Source organism: Hoplias malabaricus, chromosome 3 (assembly GCF_029633855.1).
Source record: "Hoplias malabaricus isolate fHopMal1 chromosome 3, fHopMal1.hap1, whole genome shotgun sequence".
Classification (NCBI taxonomy): domain Eukaryota; kingdom Metazoa; phylum Chordata; class Actinopteri; order Characiformes; family Erythrinidae; genus Hoplias; species Hoplias malabaricus.
This window is the reverse complement of record NC_089802.1, coordinates 41,591,418-41,613,910: the sequence shown is the minus strand read 5'-3', so window position 1 is coordinate 41,613,910 and position 22,493 is coordinate 41,591,418. Positions and strand designations below refer to the sequence as shown.

General features: G+C 40.6%; 1 protein-coding gene across 5 annotated transcripts in view; it reads right to left on the bottom strand.

Annotated features, from left to right (window-relative positions):
• Positions 1-22,493, bottom strand: part of foxp1b (forkhead box P1b) — a 264,654-nt gene that overhangs the window by 157,509 nt on the left and 84,652 nt on the right. For all 5 annotated transcript variants that reach the window (XM_066662601.1, XM_066662598.1, XM_066662603.1 and 2 more), the window contains one exon: positions 4,248-4,302. In XM_066662601.1, the coding sequence (XP_066518698.1) occupies positions 4,248-4,302 (55 nt within the window). The remainder of the gene's footprint in view (positions 1-4,247; positions 4,303-22,493) is intronic.

Here is a 22,493-nt window from a genome sequence, read left to right as displayed (position 1 = left end):
AATATAAAGCCAAACTGCTTTGCTTTCTCGTTAGCAAGCCCACCACTCCCCTCGCCCCCACCGCTGCATGTGGCACTTTAGCCACGGCGACTTGTTTATTATGTTTTGGGGAAAAAAACCTATGATTAAAGCTAACCCTTAAGAATCAAAGCGCTTCTAAATGCATAGAAACACAGTCAGCTGGAGACACGGCGAAATTAGGAGCTTACCAGCCGCTAATGCTAATGCATAGCAATTTTCAGCTTGATGCTGATACACAGAAATTACTTTTTTTTTCTTTTTTTTTTTTGGCAGTAAGCAATAAACGTACTCGCTAGAACTATTACATGGCCGCTTATCCACCCCTGTGCCCTAACATGCATCAATATGCAACTTTTCATTTGGAATTGACTTGTGCCGAGGTGCCGGAGAAGAAGGGACTATGCAAATGAAGTAAATAATCGGGTGTAAAGGCGCTCAGACGTTCTGAAGTATTTTCAGAGTTTGACACGGGGCACGGCGCAGTAGGCTAACATTTTGCTCGCTGCTGATTTGTATTTTTAAAGGCATAAGAAGGCAGCCTATGAGGAAGTTAGAACTGTGATTACTGTAAGAGGCGGAAGGCCACAAGTCAGACTTGAACACAGCAGGGGGAGGGAGATAAATTCTATTCAAACTGTATTTTTATTTATTTATTTATTTATTTTAAATATAGGGCAATGGTAGACCTAAACGTTTGTGAAGTGCTGTTATCCTCTAACCTATCCTAAAGAGTTCCAGACTACAATGTGGAGAGCAGTGATTTTATGCAGTAAGTGTGACCCCTGGGAGCCCCCAAACATTTGCAACATGTCTCTGCTGGATGAAGGACCAGTGAGAGACAAAGGTGAAAAGGGCCGTGACACATACACAGGACGGTCTTCTGTTGAACTCTGGGGTACCCCATAATTTTGGCTCCATACTAGACACAGTGAATGATCTACCTTGCTCTTTCACAAGTACTCACCACAGGATATGTCCCACAAACACTTCATTACTTAACCCTGGAGAGGTCAAGCGCAACCCAGTGGCTCAGTCACAGATCTGGGAAAGTACAGCAAAATCCACAGAGAGAGTGACGTCAGGCTTGAACCCAGACCCCCACGGCCCAGAAGCTGTGTGACAGCTACACAACCCTTCACCACTGCTCTACTGTGGCCACTAACAATCAAATCTCGGCTCTGACTCTACCAGTGTAGTCATTATATAATATGTAGTAGATTAATAAAACCAAATCATCTCGTTTTTCCGAGACTCCATTCGTTCTGACCCATCTTAATATAATGATGATATCTGTGCTACACCATTCACTGAGGTTTTTTAACAGAAAAGCACACATCCTGGCCATTATTCAAAATTCATGTAGGTGCACTTTACTGGTTTACAATAACAACAATGTAGCCCATCTGTTGCTGCACAATTTATCACCCCCCTCTGCCTCATTCATCAATGGAAAGAGACCACCACAGAACCACCGCTGAGCAGATATTATGTGGGTCAGCTCAACAGAGACCCAGACAGGGTAGAGGCATTGTAACACTGCTGCAGTCTGTAAACATGGTGCACATTTACTGGCCGTTATATTGGAAACCCTGCATTCTTTTGGTGCTGTTCGTTTGTTCCTTTTATTTTCTTTCAGAACGTGTGAACTGACACCTGGACCTTCATCCATTTACCTGGACTGTCACTGGTTGGTGGACTAGACTCAACCTGAGTGTGTGAAAAGCACAATAACTCCACCACACATCACACACTACCATGTGTATGACAATGATGTGTCTTTGTGGTGTTCTTATGGCAGGCGTTTTCCACTTAAGGGCAGGGAACACAGGGTCAGTACTCATAACCCGATGGCAGGCATTTCCAATACAATGATTAGTGAGTGTAGATACAAGGCAGGTGCGACATTCACAAAAATTCCCTGAGTGTTCTACAGGAGTATAAACAAAGTCTGAAATTTTGAAGACAACTGCTTATACAGAAATATTGTCTGAGATGAAGGCCACTGGTAGAACTCAGCATGAAAAGTGGAGGACAGCATTGTAATCTACTACTTTATCCACAAAATCCTAGACTACAATGTGGAGAGAGAAGCGGTTCTCTGGAGAAAAGCTGACCCCTACGAACCCAACCATTTTACAAAACATCTCTCCTGGATAAACGAGTGAGAGACAAGAGAAAGAGAGGAAGAAAAGGCCTCTGTGTGTGTGTGTGTGTGTGTTAGGCACTGTCACCACTCTCGCTGCACACTTCCTCCTCTTCACTCACTGGTGACAGAAGGTGAATTGCAGAGAAGAGGCTGTGATTTGTACAATGTGTGATTTCAGTCATTTCTGGGATTGTGTGATTTGTGGAAGTGTGAGAACAAAACCATGTTTCCGGCCGACGCCTGGCCCAGTCGCCCTTCCGGAATATTCCCAGAGTTTGTTTGTGTTGGCGGGAAGAATCAGGTGGAGTACAACAAGTTATATATGATGGTGAGGGAATGGGAATGATAGAGAGAGAGAGAGAGAGACACAGAGCGAGAGAGAGAGAGACAGAGTGAGCGAGAGAGAGAGAGAGAGAGAGACAATAAGCAGGCTGTAATAGGATGTTGGGAGTGTGTGGTGTATTGCGGAGTGAGCTCATGGGAAAAAATGGGAAGTCCCGTCCCCTGTTCACCATCCCAAGGAAAACAGGACACACACACACATTTTTTTGGGCACTGAGAGGGCACACTAAATATTATGGACTAACCCAAACATCATCATAGCCATAACTACTACATGTCTGACCCCAGCCCTGCCACTAACCCTAACTCTAACCCTAACACAGTGGTTCCTAATTTCTTTTTCCTGCAGTGCCCCCGTTTTGTAGAAGCCCCACCCTCACTCTGAAACACACAGACATGGCTTTCCTTTACAAACTCTCCTGGAATTCATTTCAATATCAACACTGTAATTCAGACAAAACTGTAACTGCTTTTTGAACAAAACAATATAGTGACAAATCAACTTTATAGTGGAATTATTACAAGTGGCTTGCGTTAAGTGTCTCATTCATTATCTTATGACTGGCTACGCTCCCTGAGAAATAGCCCTCCCGCTTTGGGAACCACTGCCCAAATCTAACTCTAACCCAATAACACTAAACCCAACCCTTGTGGTCCCCACAAAAAAGACAGCTCCCCTAAAGCTGAGTGTGTCAACAAATTTGTCTCCACAATATGAATGAAGCCTAGTATGAACACACACACACACACACACCATTTCACAAATAGATGCAAAAAGCTTTTCAGACAATGTCAAAATGGTATCCAACATATGGCCCATATGTATTAGATGGTGCTCTACCAGATATCACAGTGCGGATAGGAGTTCTATGTCCTCAATATCTAGAGATCATGTTTTGTGTCACAAAAAGTTCACAAATTTTTATGCAACGCCAGTACACACAGACACACACACACTACTTCTGACGTGTGAACACCCCTGCCTCAGTGCGCTGGTTTGTTCCAGTTTGCTGTCAGATGCCTGGGGCTGTTACATTGAGAGGCACGGGGGGGGGGGTGAGAGAGAGCCTTCAGCACATTAGGCCACATTTAAGAGATTGATCCAGACAGACCGAGGATCCCAGCAGTGCTCTCTTCAAGTCGGTTCACATTACATATGGAAATGTCCATGGAAATAAAGAAAAACACTGCAGAGCAGTGTGTGTGTGTGTGTGTGTGTGTGTGTGGGGGGGGGGGTTGGAGAAAGGAGAGGAGCGGATATGTGCCAACAGGCAAAAAAAGAAAAAGCCCTCAGTTAGTTTAGGGGCAGTCAACACTGCAGTCAACTCAATGATCAGCCAAAACATTAAAATGACTGTTTTTTTTTTTGGGTCGATATTAGAAATAGTGAGCTATTGTTCAAACACTATTTACCTTCTCTAAAAAATGATTCACCAATAAAAGCAAACACTACTTTACTAAAAACACCCTGTGTATCCTGGCTCCAAAAGGCACGAGAGGCTCAAACTGGAAAAGAAAAGAAGAAAGCGTCGCAGCCATGAACACTGCTCTTATCTGTTTGGCCACAAGCCTTGACAAAACAGACTGACCTCTCCTTTATTCCCCCACTGGGATAAAAACATACAAACAAATGACCGGCACCAAATCAAGTTATTCATTAAGCCAATCCAATGCAACTAACCCCATCATCCCACCACGGCCCAAATCTCTCCAATCTAATAAATAACCTTCTGTTTACCTTCTCCAAGGACTCGCTGGTTTGAAGCCGTCTTCAGTAGTTCAGCCTTCTCGCTCTGTGGGGAGACACAAAAACAAACCGTCGCTTATGAATGAATAATTACCCGAAAACACCCGTCAGAGCAGGGTCCGTCAGGGAGAACATCGCTGGAACACCAGAGCCATGCATCAACCACTGTGTGGGACACGGGTCTTGATCACAGAGCACGCTTTGAGCAGAACTGTCATCGATCAGCCAAAACATTAAAAGGACCTCCAGCCCCACTGGCCATACAGGATCACTCTGTAGGTTTACAATCCTGTTGCTCCGCATGCTCTGTTTGCCACCTTTCAGCCTGTTCTTCAATGGTTAGGACCACCACAGGACCGCCACAGAGCAGGCATTATTTGGGTGGTAGATCATTCTCAGGGCTGCGATGACACTAACATGGTGGTGTTTTGGTGTGTGTTACAATCAGCTACGTTAATGAGCTATGCCTGCAGTTGGGAGGCTTTATTATGGCGTCAAAATACGTTCTAAAGTTCTGAGAACCAAAAAACTTAATCCATAACCAATTACATTGAAAGTTATAAAAACAGGAATGTAACAAGTATATTTCTGAATATAATCGTCTAATTTGCCTTTTCTCACTTCCGCTTTTCTCAGTCTCGAGACTCTGAGAAGCATAAGGGAGAAAAGGCAGAATGAAAGCAAAAATGTATTCTTCAAGAATATTACACTAAAATTAGACGATTATATTCAGAAATATTCTCGGTACAAACCTAATTTTATAACTTTCAATATTAATGAGAGTTTTCTCAATTACAAAATGTAATTCATTGGTTATGGATTCTGTTTTTTGGTTCTCAGAACTTTAGAACATATTTTGACGCGATACTTTATAACCCTCTTGCACTTGGCATTGAACATTGTGACCTTAGGCTTATATTTTAAACCAATCCTCCAATAACAATGTTATATATGTCTTTATAGATGTATTTTTGGCTGCTCTGGCTAGGGTTTACTATAGTGGAAAATTACAAGCCACTCATTGCACTGGGCACAGGTTTTACACCATAGCTCTTCCTGTCTTAACCCCGACATTCATCCAGGCTCAGGACTTGCACTATGAGCACACCAGCCCGTGCAAAACCCAATGGCTGGGACGCTCACGCTCGCTAGTGGGTATTTCAAGTGTAGACAACTAACATTCTAGTAGAGGTTTTCAGACTGTGGGAGGGCACATGAGCACCCTGAGGAAACCTAAACAGATACAGGGAGAACACAACAAGCTCTAGGCCTGTCACAAAAGCAATTTTTGTTTTTCGATATAGTGTCCCATTAAAAACAGCTATCAAATAATATTTTCACTTTGAAACCATTTTTTTACAGTTATTTAAGTCTAGTTCAATAGCATGACAATAACAAGCATTGAATATTCAGACATTGAAATTGAAATATAAAATAATATTTACATACACTAAATAAAGCTTAATTAAACTACAACCACTGCTTTTAACAGCTCCAGAATAGAGAGACCAGAGGAGGCCAGAGTGACTAAAAATAATTTTGGTCGATACGATATAATTCTGATATCGATATGAAAAGTAAAACACCCACAGAATAACTTCCAAGAAAAAACAAGAAACACATGGACATCATTCTCAAACACAAACCTATTGGCTTTGTCCATATTAATATTATTAAACTAACATCAGTCAGTGACATGTGTTGTAAATTATGTATGCTAAAATTATATTGAATAATATTGAAAATGTGTTTAAAAATAATATCATTGTTACTGAAACATTTTATATTGTGATATATCCATCCATCCATTATCTGTAACCGCTTATCCAGTTCAGGGTCGCGGGGGGTCCAGAGCCTACCTTCAATCATTGGGCGCAAGGCGGGAATTCACCCTGGAGGGGGCGCCAGTCCTTCACAGGTCAACACACACACAGACACATTCACTCACACCTACGGACACTTTTGAGTCGCCAATCCACCTACCAATGTGTTTTTGGACTGTGGGAGGAAACCGGAGCACCCGGAGGAAAGCCACGTGAACACGGGGAGAACACACCAACTCCTCACAGACAGTCACCCGGAGCGGGAATCGAACCCACAACCTCCAGGTCCCTGGAGCTGTGTGACTGCGACACCACCTGCTGTGCCACCGTGCCGCTATTGCGATATATATATATATATATATATATATATATATATATATATATATATATATATATATATATATATATATTGATATTGAATTATGGTCCACAGCCCTATTCTTATGCAATCAAACATTCCAATGAAAAAAAAAAGCATCAAGGTAATATATTGTCTAATTAAATACTACAATAATTGTGACAGTCCTATCAAACTCCTCATAAACATTGATCCAATGTGGAGATTGAACCCAGGACCCAAGAACCCAGGAGATGTGTAATAGAGACACAACAATACCACGCTTCACCATGCATCTGTAAGGTGCTGTATAGAATGTAAATGTCTTCAAGTGCATATGTACTGTACTCTCCTGCTCCTAGCGTATAATATTATATAATAATTATTATAGTTTTGTTAAAGATCTGCCAGGGAGCGTCCACATCATCAGGCACTCATTCACTCGCTCAGAGTGAAGAGGGCAGTCTCAAGGCCAGGCTTCTTTTGAAGAATTACGGTATCACACTGAACCAAAACACAGAACTCACGGCTGGACTGGAGCTTTTTATTATCAATGTTACGGAGTGTCTGTCCAGGAGGGGCAAATCAATAAAAAGGCCTGAAGAAAAGCCCTTGAGTCGCTGCTTCAAGAAACCACAGAGACACTCCAGTCGCATTGAATACAGACATAAACCTTAACACTTGGGAAGAAACCTGCCAGCTGTGTGTGTGTGTGTGTGTGTGTGTGTGTGTGTGTGTGTGTGTGTACAGATGGCAAACACGTTTATTTCAGCGTGATAAACTCTCAAACTACAATGGACAACAGCACAATTATCTAACGGCTCTTTTTATCTACCAGCTACAAGCCGCCATATGAAAATAGGTCGTTTATCTGTCCCATTGCTTATAACTTCATATCAGTGGCCAGCAAGAGAAGTCAGACTCCACAAGAACTCAATAAACAAACTAAAGTCTGAGCAGTGTCTCTCAAGATGCTCAGAGCTCACAAAGGCTTTACATATCCAGACCTTATTCTTATGCTGAACTGCCCGGAGACTATAGGACAGTATTTGAGAGCCATTTGAATGAGAGCATCAAAGCATATCTGAATATGAAAAAAGAAAAAAAAACAAAAAACGCATCAGGTCTTTGACAATGCTCTATCATGCAGTTGGCATTTGGCAGTCAAAGCAGTGGCCGGCGTCTGTGTTTATCTCAGGTGAATTGGAAGACACGTCAGCTTTGGCCAGCCCTGTTTTAGCATCGTTTCCCTGTCACACATCATTATAGAGAAGTGGTCAAGACCGGGCTGACACTAGGGTCAACACATCTCCTTAAAGGGAGCTGTACATTACAAGGGAAAACAACAACTTCCGTGCATTTTAAAGCTGAACTATGTAATATCTTTGGGTCAAACATTATAATACGGTGCGTGTGAGTGGACGCTGAGTGTCCCAAACACTGTGGAGTGTGGGGTGGGATTTGTCAAGAGTATTTCTGAAGGTTTCTAGACCTTGTCACACATCTTTACATATTAACATCACACACACACACAGGTCTTAGTGAGGTACTGACTCAAAAGTGAGGGTATGTGAGGATTTGAAAGGGTCTCAAAAACAAAATCAACGTTCTCATCAAGACCTGGAGACTAGGTCATGCAATGTGCAGTTACTGTTCTTTGTACAACACACAATGAAATGGGTTTTCTGCATTTAACCTATCCATGGCAGTGACGACACACACACAACTGCACTAGAGGCCGTGAACACACACCCAGTGGTGGGCAGCCATTCCCACCCAAACCAGGGGAGGAAGGATTGAGAAAGGAGGAAAGTGCTGTTCTTTCACGCCCACTGCCCCCAATTCCCCTGTCAGTCATAGAAATCGAACCAGTGATCGATGCGTTCCCAAACCCACTCCTCTAACCATTAGGCCGTGAGGAGCGAGGAGCAGAAGCTCTGTTTTTATGTCGTTTTCACTTGGTTCTCTTTCTTATCCATCCTTATTTTCTGCGCTCGTTGTGTTTGCTCCTTTTAACCTCGTCTTTGTGCTCTCACATAAACTCGAGTCCAACACTGTGATGGGAGAGATTCAGATGAGAATGCAAGATGATTTCTAAAGTCTCTAAGCAATTAGCACAACATCAGAATGACTCACTTGATACGATGTTCTCTGGTTTAAGGAGCCCACAGAAAACAGAGTGGTTTAGTTTCACAATGTGCAAGTTGTTGGGCTTCAGATCCCCAAATTAATGTGAATTTTTTTTTTTTTCGGGCGGCACGGTGGCGCAGCAGGTAGGTGTCGCAGTCACACAGCTCCAGGGGCCTGGAGGTTGTGGGTTCAATTCCCGCTCCAGGTGACTGTCTGTGAGGAGCTGGTGTGTTCTCCCTGTGTCTGCGTGGGTTTCCTCCGGGTGCTCCGGTTTCCTCCCACAGTCCAAAAACACACGTTGGTAGGTGGATTGGTGACTCCAAAGTGTCCGTAGGTGTGTGTGTGTCTGTGTTGCCTTGTGAAGGACTGGCGCCCCCTCCAGGGTGAATTCCCACCTTGCGCCCAAAGATTCCAGGTAGGCTCTGGACCCACCGTGACCCTGAATTGGATAAGCGGTTACAGATAACGAATGAATGAATGAATTAATAATTTTTTTTCATAAAGTGTCCTCTTTAAATTAAGACAAAACAGATGAAAAACAAAAGGTTTGACATATTTCTCCTTTTGTTTTGCTTCCAGAGATATTATTCCTGTTCCACTGATTCATTAGAGTTCAATTAACACATCATTGCGTCTGCCGTAAATCAATAGCTCTGCGTGACACATGACAAATCTTTTCAGCTTAAAACGCTAAACATCATTAATTCAAATCACCTGCTTAGACCCCGAGTGCTGAGCCAGTTTACCTCAACGCCTGCACGTTCAATTTAGACAAATGTTCCCTCTTGGTGATCAGGAGAGCATTTCGATTTGGGGTAGAAAGAGAAGAAACAGCGCTGCTAAATTTTCACTTTGGAGTCATATCGCAGTGCAATAGCTAAACAGATAATTGCGTGGGTTGCGAGTGGTGGGGCGGGGGGTAATGGCAGGGTTTAAAGCGGTGGGGAAGCCGTGAGTTCCTGGAGAAGAAAGGAAAAAAAAACCCTGGCTCTCCTGAGTGCAGAGGAGGAGAGAGGGAGGGCCGAGCCAGCTGAGCTCAGATCAGGTCCTATGGGTACGTAATGGAGCGAGTGCAGAGAGAGGGATGGATAAATGTTAGTGTCAGAGCTGGATGATATAAAGGGTGGAGGAAATGCTTAACAGGGGGAGGTGGATGTGTGAACGGAAGAGTTTTATAATGCAAACTTGATCTCATGACCCTGCTTTTCTTCCACAGGGACATGACCATCAGAACAATGGACATCATAAAGAGTCCATATTTTACCAGGAAGTAAAATGTAGATGGTAACACAGCAGATAGATACAGGCCTTAAAAACATCCTTCATGCTGAAAGTGTGGTCAGCAAGGCTACAGTAAGGGTAAAATGCCACCAGCAAAAGACTGATATGGTATCATTCTGTATAACTGTTGATTTGACAATGATGTGTAATTGATTGATCATGAAAATGCCTTAAAGGGCAACGTCTACGATTCTGTGGAACTGCAGAAGCTCCATGTTTTTTAAGGTGGAATGATATGTTTTGAGGGAATAAAACGACTGTCGCTGGTCTGTAGGTCTTTAGTCACTGTTCTGAGATGCCACAGAAACTTATTTGTAACTTGAGATGTTTAGTTTTGTAGCAATTTAGAGTCAGTTCCATCTACAGCAACAAGAGCACAGAAAAACTAGGCAAACCCAGTTTACCGGACCGCCATTAGCCATGTAGCCGTTGTCACAGAGGCGTTTCTGGCATTTCAGAAACAGGAAAAGCCCACAATACATCCCCTTGTCATTGGAAGGTCTGGAGAAGCTTTGGTGCTTCACATCAATATCTTTGTTTACAATAATAACAAATAATAACAAACTATAGAAATAGTTTATCTTGTCAGTTCTGACAGTGTGTGAGAGATCAGGGAAAGACTGTTATTTTCTGTTCATTCAAAGCTACAAAACTGAAGCACCGTGAGGAGACGCCATTAAAGCAACTCGTTTACCAGAAACCAATAAGATAACATTATAACATTTACGTTTTTGAACATTTCTAAAAACAAGAACCATGACATTTTATCAACCAAGTGATCTACACTCGATAAAGGAGCAGGGCATCGCTGGGAACTAGATGTTTATTTAAGAGTCCGACTGATAAAACGGTGCTGCAACTAATCCACAGACTTGTTTATTTTGAGTAACACCTTGCTCTGATGTTCTTTAATAATCTGGAGATTTTCGTGTAAATTTAAACACAAAGCCGTGCAGCTGTAGCTACTTTACTCGTCAGAAAGTCAGTAACGATGAGGTGGGTCTGTGTATTCGTGTCGTTATAGGGACATACAAGATAACTTTTTTGTTTAGAAACAAAAGGCCATCACAGAAACATTCTCCAAACATAAAGAAGAGACTATGATAAATATTACCTCAATAACGTTCAACACATTTCTGTTGGAGGTTCCAGTAAAACACTGAGACGCTCCGCAGTGGACGGTGACCCCTTGAACATTTCAACCCTCTGCTCACCTTTCAACAACGTCAAAGTGAACTCTTCAGTGAGGGATTTAGGGATTATGACAAGAAATGGGACAGAGGAAAACCTGCAGACGGCAAAATCACGGACATTTTGGCGATTTAGAAATTTTTTAGGTCCCAAAAAGAGGACGTGTCCGGGTAAAAGAGGACGTTTGGTCACCGCCTTTAGTTCACAAACTGGAATGTGAAATATAACTGAAATAACAGCAGACGGTGTAGTAGCACCACATTAAGTTCTCTCTGTGAAATACGGCTGAACTAACGGTTCCTACTCGGGCACGGGCGTTTCAAAATTAGCAGTCAGTCAGTAAGCGAAAATGCCTCTTCTAGGCCGGCCCGTAGGCGGTCCGTCAAACATAAGTCAATATTTCCCACATATGGAGCAGGAATACAGCAATATCTTCATCTTGGCTCATGCTTTTCAACGTTTAGAGACCTTTTATCTGTCTATAAACCTCCAAAATGTTGTTCTTCTGAGAGTGAAAGCCTAGCATACTGGTCTTTTTTTTTTTTTTTTTACAAGAAATATAATTGTGCTTTATAAACAGAGACCCATTTTAGGAGCAAACTGACTGGAGAGCCATGAATCGTGAGGAAACGTTTTATAATCAGAATCTTATTTAAAACACTTTTGCTTTAGCCTTTTTAGCTCAGTTCATTCTCTCCTGACATTTTTAAAGTTTTTGCTCAATTCTCAATCCTCAACTCTCGTATTTGTTTCACTCTTTAACCCCATTTGTGCAACTCTCACATAAACGCAGGTCCAGCAGCACTGCTGTGTCTGATTCCCTTGTACCAGCACAACACACACTAACACACCACCACCACCATGGCTGTTTCAGTGCAGTGCTGAGAATGAGCCACCACCTAAATCATACCTGCTCTCTGGGGATCTTGTGGGGGAAATGGGGATAAGAAATTATGAGAAACATGTGGACTACAGTCTGTACCTGTAGAAGTTGCTCCTGTATGGTCAGTGGACCTTATTAAATAGACTAACTAACAAACTAAGAAACTAAATAAATAAATAAGCACATCAGTAGTGGGTGCTCTTGTATTGATGATGCATGTGTTCATGTTATGTGTCAAGTCTGACGTCTTGCAGTGTCTAAAAGTGTCTTTTCTAGTGCAGTCAGCCATAATGTATCTAATTAAGACACACTGCACTTGTACCCTGCCTCCTTGTCTGCATTACGTTTACATTTACATTGCATTGGCTTCTAACACCAGCTAGAGATATGGTCTAGTTCCGCCATGCTAATTTTGCCTTGTCAATCACAATTACACTTTGATAATCCAATTATATTAAGGTTGTAGCAAATTATATTATTACCACTTCACTGCACTTTGAGTCACACTCTAAAGCCCTGGAACACACCTCTAAATCTATAGCCTTTAAGCAGCAGACTACAATGGTGTCTACTAGAATGAAGCCTGTAGACATTATCTTAAGGTCACCATGCTTATTATCCAAGCCCACCCTGCATTGGGAAGTGTCGCTGTGGAGAGGTAGGACCGTGTTCTCGGGAGCGACTGAGCCTCAACTGAAGCATTTATGATGAGTTGGGGTGCTGTTCGTGACCATTAAATTCTCACAGCAATGTTCCGACATCTACTCTAAAGCCTTCCTGCAGCAGTACAGCGGACAAAACACCACAGAGTGCCTCTGATTTAGAGATAAACGGTGAATGAGTGGGAGATCATACAGTGTTAGTCCAGAACACCGACTGCCTGATCAAGCACAGCAACTAATGCAGTCCATTAAAAAACACAAGGCGAATGTGGACGAATGGATCCACACTTTTTGCCTTTTTTAACAGTGGGAGGACACTGAATGGTGTATGAATATTAAGCGACTGGTTTTAAAAACCCAAACCCTGAAGAGGACTTTTGGTGAAGGTTACACTTCAGCATCCACATTTCCATCATCACAGCGAACCAATCAGGCACTTCACGTGTGGACCAGACCGGGCCGATCGGACCGGAGAGGCCCCGGCGGTCACTCTGAACGCCTCTTCAGTCCGTCTAATGGACGTTCTCCTCCCTCTCTTCACCACACACACACACACACACACACGAGAGCACATGAATATTTACCACGCAGATGCTCCGCTAATTGCTCCCGCGCGCTTCCATAGCCTATCTGCGACTACTTCTGCGGTAGCGCGCTAACGAAGTGACCGCCCTCATTTGCATATTAACATTTGAGAAGTTTGGCTGCTGCTTATAGGCCCAGGAGAGCTTTCCTCCTCCCCCTCTTCAGTCAGTCCACCATTTAGGAACGAAATGTACACTGAATTAAAGAGACACGTTTTTATTTGGTAAGTTCTAAAGAGGTTAATGCCACATAGCTGTAGATAAAGAGAGATATAGAGACAGATAAAGAGGGAGTGAGAGAATGAGAGAGAGAATGCTGTATTCAGACAGATAATGAGTCAGAGGCAGACAGAGATAAGAATGAAAGAAAAAATTAGAAGAAAGAAGAAAAGAGAGAAAGAGACAGAATTTAGTCAGAGATTAAATGAGAAAAAGGAAGAAGAGAAACAGAAAGAATAGGGACTACATTCTGACAGAAAGCGAGAGAATTTGAGTGAAAACAGAGAGATAGAGAAAACAAAGAAAAGAGAGAGAGAGCGACTATATTTAGAGTGAAAGTGAGAGAGAACAAATGAGACAGTCTCACTATGTGAGAAAAAATGAGAAAAAGAGAGAAATATAGAGAGCCAAAAAAGTAGGAAGACAAAATATGGCAATGAGCGAGTAAAGGCGAGACGGTTTGTGTGTGTGTACGTGCACAAGACTTTCCAACTCACTGTCTCTGAAATACAGGAAAATCTAATGCATGAGTCACTTTCAGACTAACACAACTGTTTATAAAAGGCCTGTCGACTGGGCAGAATGCACACACCCACTCCCCCTCCACCCACACACACACAATGCACTATACAGCAAATTCAAAATCAGATTTGACATAGTGGTGTCACTATATAATATTTGATTCGGCGCAGTAAGACCTTCCTGTATGTGTCTTGTGTTTTTATGTTAATGTTAACATTAGTGATGAGCATGTCATACACATTTACAAATCAATCATTCACAATATTATTCAGTTCTGCTTGGACATGGCATTATGCTAACTGCGCTAGTCACAGCCTCTGTCAATACGTAGGCTCTACAGTGCCCTCTGGTGGAGCATATTGTTCGGTCATGTTTTTGTTCTAGTTCCATCTTGAGACTTAAGTCAAACAACAAGAAACTGTAGAAAAATCACATTTGTTTTTCATTCATTATCAGAATTTACTTACTACAGACACTACTCAATCAATTCATTGAATAGTCCTGCCTAGTTATTATGGTGCAATATTTCTCAGGTTTATATGAGTTTGAGTTTTATATTTGCACATGTGTAAAGCTCCATTTATAAACAAATAATCCATTTAACTCTGATAAACCAGTATTTTACATTATTTGAAACATTAGGGGGCGCCTCAACCACCAACAATGTGCAACATCCACCTGGACGATGTGACAGGTGCCAATCCACCTCAACTGAATATGGGGACAATTTGGAGGTCAGAAGTATCAGATTTAGCAAGTCATCGAGGTCACACCCTGACGCTTTTCAAAGAAATGCCCTGGGATCTTTACCGACCTCTGGAGTGTTAGGACCGCCAATTTATGTCTCGCCAATTTATTGAACAATTTGTTCAATACAGTGTCACTGTCACAGCACTCGGACACTGGGGACTACACAGACCACAGGTAGAGTGCCCCCTGTTGGCCCCACCAACACCACTTACATCAACTACTCAAGGTTTCCTTGGAAGCCTACCAAGTACCAGCCTGGCCCAAAACTGCTTAGGTTCAGTGGATTTGCTTGTTAAGGTGTTGAGGTGGTATGGCCTCTAATACACTAAGCCATAAAAATCAGAAACACTACAGAATCTAAGGCATATACACACACACGTGAACAAGAGTGCATGCATATCATAGGCCCTGCCCCCAAGTCAGTCCCTCAACCATACAATGCCTCACATAAGATAATACCGCCCCCCCCCCCCCCCCCCCCCGAAGCAACCCTCACAAAGCTTTGTATTTGTTCACTTAATTGCTTATTCAAATAGGAAAATGTCAAAACAAATGTGATGTTCCACTTCACTGTGTGACTTTGAACATCTGGAAACAACCAACTACAAGTGTCTCATTTTTTTTCTTCTGAATAATAAGTGGAGCTGAACATGAAAGCATTCCAGTACAGCAGAAGTTACTGTTCTGTAGATGTGGTAAAAATCACACACCTTAACCACAACCAAGCTGCTGAATATGTGATATGTATCTCTTATTGTACATGCATGCAGTAAACAAAGCTATAAACCTTTCTAAATTGTGTTGGCCTAGCTCCTCATTGACCTGGTAACTCACTCACTCATATTTAGCAGAGGCAAGTTTTATGGGAGCTATCACACCAAGTGGTTTCATGTGGATCAGTGAAAGAGAAATGTCTCAAAAGCAAATGTTTAATTAATTATAATAATTATGAATAATTAATATTAATAATTAATATTTTTAACACTAATTATAATATAATTAATACTATATATAATATAATTATATTAATAACACTAACATTTATTAATAATTATAATAGTAATTAGAGGAGGAAAGTTCATGAACAAACTGGAACAAATTTGGCACATAATTGTTAACATCGTTACAATGTTAGCTTATATACTGCTTAATAGATATGAGGTTAAATCTGTAGAGCAATTAATGCAATACGACCCTTAAAATACTTTCAGTTTAAAAAGACTGCCAATAGTTTGACTGCCACATTAATAAAATTCCACATAAAAAAACTACCATTTTATATAGACTTCCACATTAAGTAAACAAACCCTTTAAATAAACCTTAAAATCATAAAAAGACTGTCAATATATTTTGAATGCCACCTTTAAAAAATCCACATTAATAAAACTATTTAGACTTCTACATTAAATAAATGACAAGTTCAAATAAACTTTAAAACGTTTAAAGGACTAATATATTTTTAGACTACCATCTTAAAATATGACAACCATAATTACATGACCACCTTTAAAAGACTGCAATTATTATTACCACATTAAAATTAATTCCACCTTAAATTCACTGGGCTTATCATATCCACCTTAAATTTCCTGCTAAACGTACTGATGAAAGGCTGGGTGGCCTATAAGGTCCTCTATGTACAGACAGTACTGCAGGACTGAAGGAGAGGAAAGTAGCCATGTGCATTCTCTCTCTGGTATCTGAAAGAGGTGACCATTGTGACATCATCATCATCCAAACATTCCATAATGCATTCCTATGGGGGGTTTCATACGATTGTCGTACATAACTCGGATTGGTCTGAGATTTGACATGACGAGTTAGAGTGGGACCAGGCATCATCTGAAATGTAGCATGAAAATTGACAAAGTTAGACCAGTTTAAAATTTGGTGCAATGAATTCCTATGGGAAACAAAATCCCAAATTGAAAGCTCATATTTCAGAATCCGTAAGTGGGATTGCTCCAAAACGCACAAGGAACATAAGTTGGCATAGGTCTTACGATCCTGTGAAGTTTTGTGGTTCTAGCTCGAACACTGTAGTAGAAGCATTTTATGTAGAATAATAAGAAGGTAAAATAAGATCTTGAAGAGAAGCATTTGAGAGGCCAAATTAATAATTTTTATTGGATAAAGAGGACACATAGTAAACACAAACATTTTGGGACCTATGACCTATATCCAGTGGTGGACATAACCGGTTTTTACTGGGGCAACCTCACTCAAAATCTAAATGATGTTCTTAAATGCCTGGTGTCTGCATAATTATTTTTAAATACATATTTTGATTAACACTAGAACAGCCAGGATTCCGTAACACTAATAAAACGAGCACTATGGTCATTTTGACCGTCTAATATTTTCATGCGTATTGATGATGTCATAAATGATATATTAAATATCAAATACATTCTATTAATGATTATTTATTTATACTATTACTGCAATATATAGACATATGATGTTTTACGTCATATAGAGATTTATTGTGAAATAGAAATTATAACAATAAAAATGACTTAAAACTTACCTGCATATATAAAGAACAATAATACTTATTAAAAGCTTAATTAAAACTTATTAAAAACTTATTAAAAATATGGTTTACACAACAAGTTGAAAGCTTATTTTATATACATAATGCCTAAATGGTGGAGTGGGGTACTGCTTGCGCATTCTTTGCTTTCATGTGATTCGCACAAAGTCAGTCATTCTATTTTATGGCTAATTCAACAGCTCAAAGTTTTTCCAGGATGCTTTCTTTCTGAGGTAAACTGTAGCCGCGTTGTCAAGGTAACGACTGACGCGCTGGAAGAGCAATAAAAAACAGCTGGCTTGGGGAGAGAGAGATTGTTCATAATGTAAACGGTCAAAATGACCTGGTCTTTCCAGGTTTATGTGTTCAGAACACTTTTGTGATTTGTAAAATTAATTTCAAAACAATGTTAGACTAAAACATGCTCCAATGTAATCATAGTCACAGCTTTTTGGACATGGCGAGTTTATTATGTGAAAGATATTATGTCTCAAATTTTCAAAAAGGTCAAAATGACTGTTTTTCCTTTCCAGTGTTAAAAACCAAACCATTCACCCAATCACAACACTTCAAATTTCCAGCTAGTACAGTGATTGGGTTCCAGTAAGAAACTCACTGTTGTGGGAGATTTTAAACCTTAAACACACAAACCCTAAGAACTGATATCATTAAGGAACCAGATTATTATTAAAAAAACCTTTTATGACTGGTAGATTTATGCTGTGATCTTGTTACAAACACTCTTCCTATTGGCTGAAGAGGCTGTGGCTAAATAGAGGAAGTTTGAACAGACACTTTGCTTTACTCTCTTTAAAACTAAAAAATAACTCTATAAAAATAACTAAATATGGTTTCCCAGTGAAATCAGTAAGATTTAATCTTTGAAATCTGAGGATGATCCCCGTCTTATTTCCACCCCTGGGCATGTATAAATAAAATTAATTTTGTCTTTCGTTGTGTTTAAGGCACTTGCGATGTGTTTATCGTGAATATTTATATCGAGATGGCAATGAAAACATGACTTACTCATGCACTCATATACACACACAAAAGAAAGAGAGAAAGAGAGAGAGAGAGACAGTCATTGCCTCTATCTCCCACTTCAGAAACTTTATTAAGCGAGTCTGACTGAAGCTAGGCAACAGCATCTTGTAAATCCCAGCTCCAAGAAAACAAGAAAATAAAACAAAGAAAAATCAATAAAACATTCCCTCTCTTTCAAGCCCCATTGGCGGCATTCCTGCATTGTGTTGCACGCCCACATTTACAGTAAACAAGTGACTTTCTGACACGCAAACACACACAAACACCAATTAAAGCCGGTCAACCTCGAGCCGTGTTGGAGAAAGAGTGAGTCCGAGTGGCCCAAGATTCAGAGGCTCAGCTCAGAGTTAACACACGCATACACACACAGACACACAAACACGCACACACACAGCTGCATTAATACCAAGGAAGAGGAATTTCACTCCTATCCCAAAACAAACAAGTCGTCGCATTTCTTTACACTACTTCAACAGACACAGCCTGAATAGAGCATTCTTCCACAGAGGAGAACCAATCAGGACACAGAGCCTCTAAACACACACTCACATCTAATCACCTGAAAGATAAATCTGTGAGGGAAAGGCTAATGACTCTGAAGTTTGGTCAATGACAGTAACTAGGACTGGGCGAGGTATAAGTTCCAGTATCGATATCACAACTGCATTCAACACAGAGCATAAAACACAACCACAGAAGACAAAGGTCCAAAGCACAACCCTACAACAAAGGCTTCAAAAATAAGAAGTGTCAATGATGCAAAGCACTGAATAGCTCCTCCCCCTGGGGGGGTGACTTCTGTCTGACAATGAACAGACATATGAACATTAGAAAGTATCAGTGTGTTTTGTTGCCTCTGTTTTGTTTCCTCATGCCGAGGAAACGTCTTATTTTTTCTCAACCAACAACTGAAACAGACAATAACATCAAACACAAATTAACAACCTCTAAATACGTCATTAATAAGTATCAAATAATGAGACGTCGCTCTCTACTGCCTTCTAAAGGCACCATTAATCAACATAAAATAAACAAACACCACTCACTGTCGCCTCGTAAAGAACTAGCGCCCCCTTGAGGGTGTGTTCCCACCTTGTGCTTGGAGATTCCATCAATGAATGAATGAATGGATGAATGAATGAATGAACATCACTCACTGCCACTCTAAAGGTGTCAATAACAAACATAACAAATACCCAAACATCACTCGTCTTCGCCCTCTAAATTTATCATTAACAAACATCAACTCACTAAAAATTGCTCATCGTCACCATCTAAAGATTTAATTAACAAACAACAAATAAACAAACATCACTCACCGCTGCCCTCTAAAGGCATCCAATAAACAGGAAACTAGCAATTCATTAAAATATGATAAAATACATTGCTTTAATGTAGGATCGTTTGCCTTATTATTCACCTACAATACACACACACACACACACACAAGTACAGAACCACTGTAAGTGGTCCAGTTTCAGCAGAAAGCTGTGAACCTCTGTTATTATTAATGATATAAAGCTTTATTCTTCTTCATCATTTCAACCAATCCTGAATGTCCACTCTGTGATCAGATTATGTCTCTCTCTCTCTCTCTCTCACACACACACACACATATTTTACTGAGCTATTAATAACAATAACCCATAGATTCAATTTTCCCAAAGACAGAAAGGAGGAGAAAGAGTGAGCAAATGAAGATAACACAAAGAAAAAAGAAGAGAGAGACAAATAAAAAGAATGTAAAGAAAAAAATAATAATTGAGGTGAGAGAGAGTGAGAGAGATGAAGATTGGGAAGAGGTAGAGTACTAAAGCGTGTGAGTCTAGTACTGAGTCAGATGTGTGCTTCATCGTAAAAAAACCGTGACCTCATTGGACAAGGAAAGAGACCACACTTCACACAAATCCACACACACACACACACACACACACACACACACACACACACACACACTAACAGCTAAAAACAGAGAGAGAAATGAAAGAAAGAGAAAGAATGAAAGAGCAAAGCAGAAGAGAGAAGGAGCTTAAAAAAGAACAAGATTCATTACAACTCTACACACACACACACGGAATGAAAAGCTCAGTGACAGAGAAAGCGGGAGAAACAGAGAAAGAGTGAGGAGGACTGCTGAGATTCACACACATAATCAGAAGCTTAACAACACACAGAGAGACAGAGAGAGAGAGAGAGAGAGAGAGAGAGAGAGAAGTAACTCACCCATGTGCTCTGATAAATCCAACTTTCAGTTAGTTCACTGTGCCCAGAAACCGACCCTAACCTTCACATACTCAGGTCCATGCAGCAGAGGTGAGAGAGTGTGAACAGCAGACTTATCCCTACACTAGCTCACCCTCATACACCCTCACCCTCTCTCTCTCTTTCTCTCTCTCTCTCTGGGACTGGAGGTATGTGGTCTAAACACAACAAAAGCCAGAGCCAGAGCCCAAGATTAAATATGCAGGAAGAGGGCCCCCTTTGCATAAACACAAACACTCAGCAAATGAAGCCTGGCAGTGGTCACACACTGCGGCCTGCTGGACCCTGCATACCTGCCTGACCCCACCTGACCCCAATCCATCAGGGGGAAAAATGCCCATTCAGTATTATATTTTGGATTTAGAATGGATGTTCGACAAGTCCATATTTCATAACTTAACTACATTTGAATGGGATTGTGTGTAAACATGTTTTATTGGCTCATTCCTAAAGAACTCCTTACACAAAATAAAGAGCAGGAATTCTCACATGAATTGAAGCTGGAGCAAAGCCATGTATCTCCATATTTTATTTAACCTTAAATACACACAGCACTGTGCAGAAATCTTAGGCTCCTAAGATAATGATATATATTTAAACTAATGCCTGCTCAGTGAGTTTGGGGCTGGTATAAAGTTATATACAATCACAGTAAACACAAACAAATAATAATATAAAACACATAAGAAATATACGATTTTTTTTTATAAAGTAGTAGGTGAGAGTGAGTTTGAAGAACATTGTTTGGTTCAGAATCTCCTTGATTCACATGAATTTGTTTTAATCCACAGCACACTTTATTTAAAATCATTATTTATTCACCGCTAAAACGAAGTTAAACACATTCACACACAGAGGATCACACTGGAATAATGTGATTGGGTTTATTCTAATGTTGGCCATTATTTGTTGTTCGTTTGATTGTTTTTTAGCAAATAAACACTTACCGCTCAGATAAACAGCTTTTTAAATCTCACATATATTCGATTTTGGTTTTTATTTTTTTTTATCTGTTGAAAACACCAGTCAGAGTTAGTTATACAGTCTCATTCTGAATGAACCAATATGAACACTGCAAAAAAATCTGGATCCATTAACTATAACATTAAGAATGTTATTGTCTTTTACTGTAAAGTTGGACAATTTTTGTGATCAGGTTTTTTTTTGTCCCTACATCTCCAACAATGCACATTCACAGGAGAAAGAAAAAATCATTCTGATGGAAAGTTAATGAAACCTGCTTCTGGGGCTTGTGTCAGGAGGAGAGCTAATTCAGCTAAGAGTAAAACAGGGAATACTACACACATCAGTAAAATTCATTCATTCATTCTCTGTAATGACTTCATCCTGATCAGGGTCACAGTGGGTTGTCCGGTCCAGTGCGTCCAGAGTCTACTTGGAATCACTGGGTGTAAAGTACAGGGGTTGGACAATGAAACTGAAACACCTGTCATTTTAGTGTGGGAGGTTTCTTGGCTAAATTGGAGCAGCCTGGTGGGCAATCTTCATTAACTGCACATTGCACCATTAAGACCATGTGCATCCAATGGTTCAAACATTGTATCCTGAAGGCGGTGCCGTGTATCAGAACGACAATTCACCAATACACACAGCAAGACTGGTGAAAGAGTTTGTTCACCACATGCCGTCAAGCACTGACTGTTGTCACAGTGCAGTTCAACAGCTCCATTATTCAACACATTTTTCACTCTTCTTCTATGGGAACTGAATTAATGACTGCCACAGCACACTTTCTATAAAGTTTACACATTTTTAATGACATGATTTGGACCTACTTCTTCGTTTCCACCATGACTTTGTGTGCTTTTACTGTGGGTACACTCCCTAACGTAGTTTTGTGAGATGGTGGGATGAATGCTGACCCTCTAAACAGTTCAACACAGCACTTTACAACAAGAGAAATCAAATAAATAGCTGTAAAATCCCATTTATTTTGAGGGAATAAAAGAGAGAGAAGCACAGGGTCTCTCATTTCTCTCATTCTCACATCT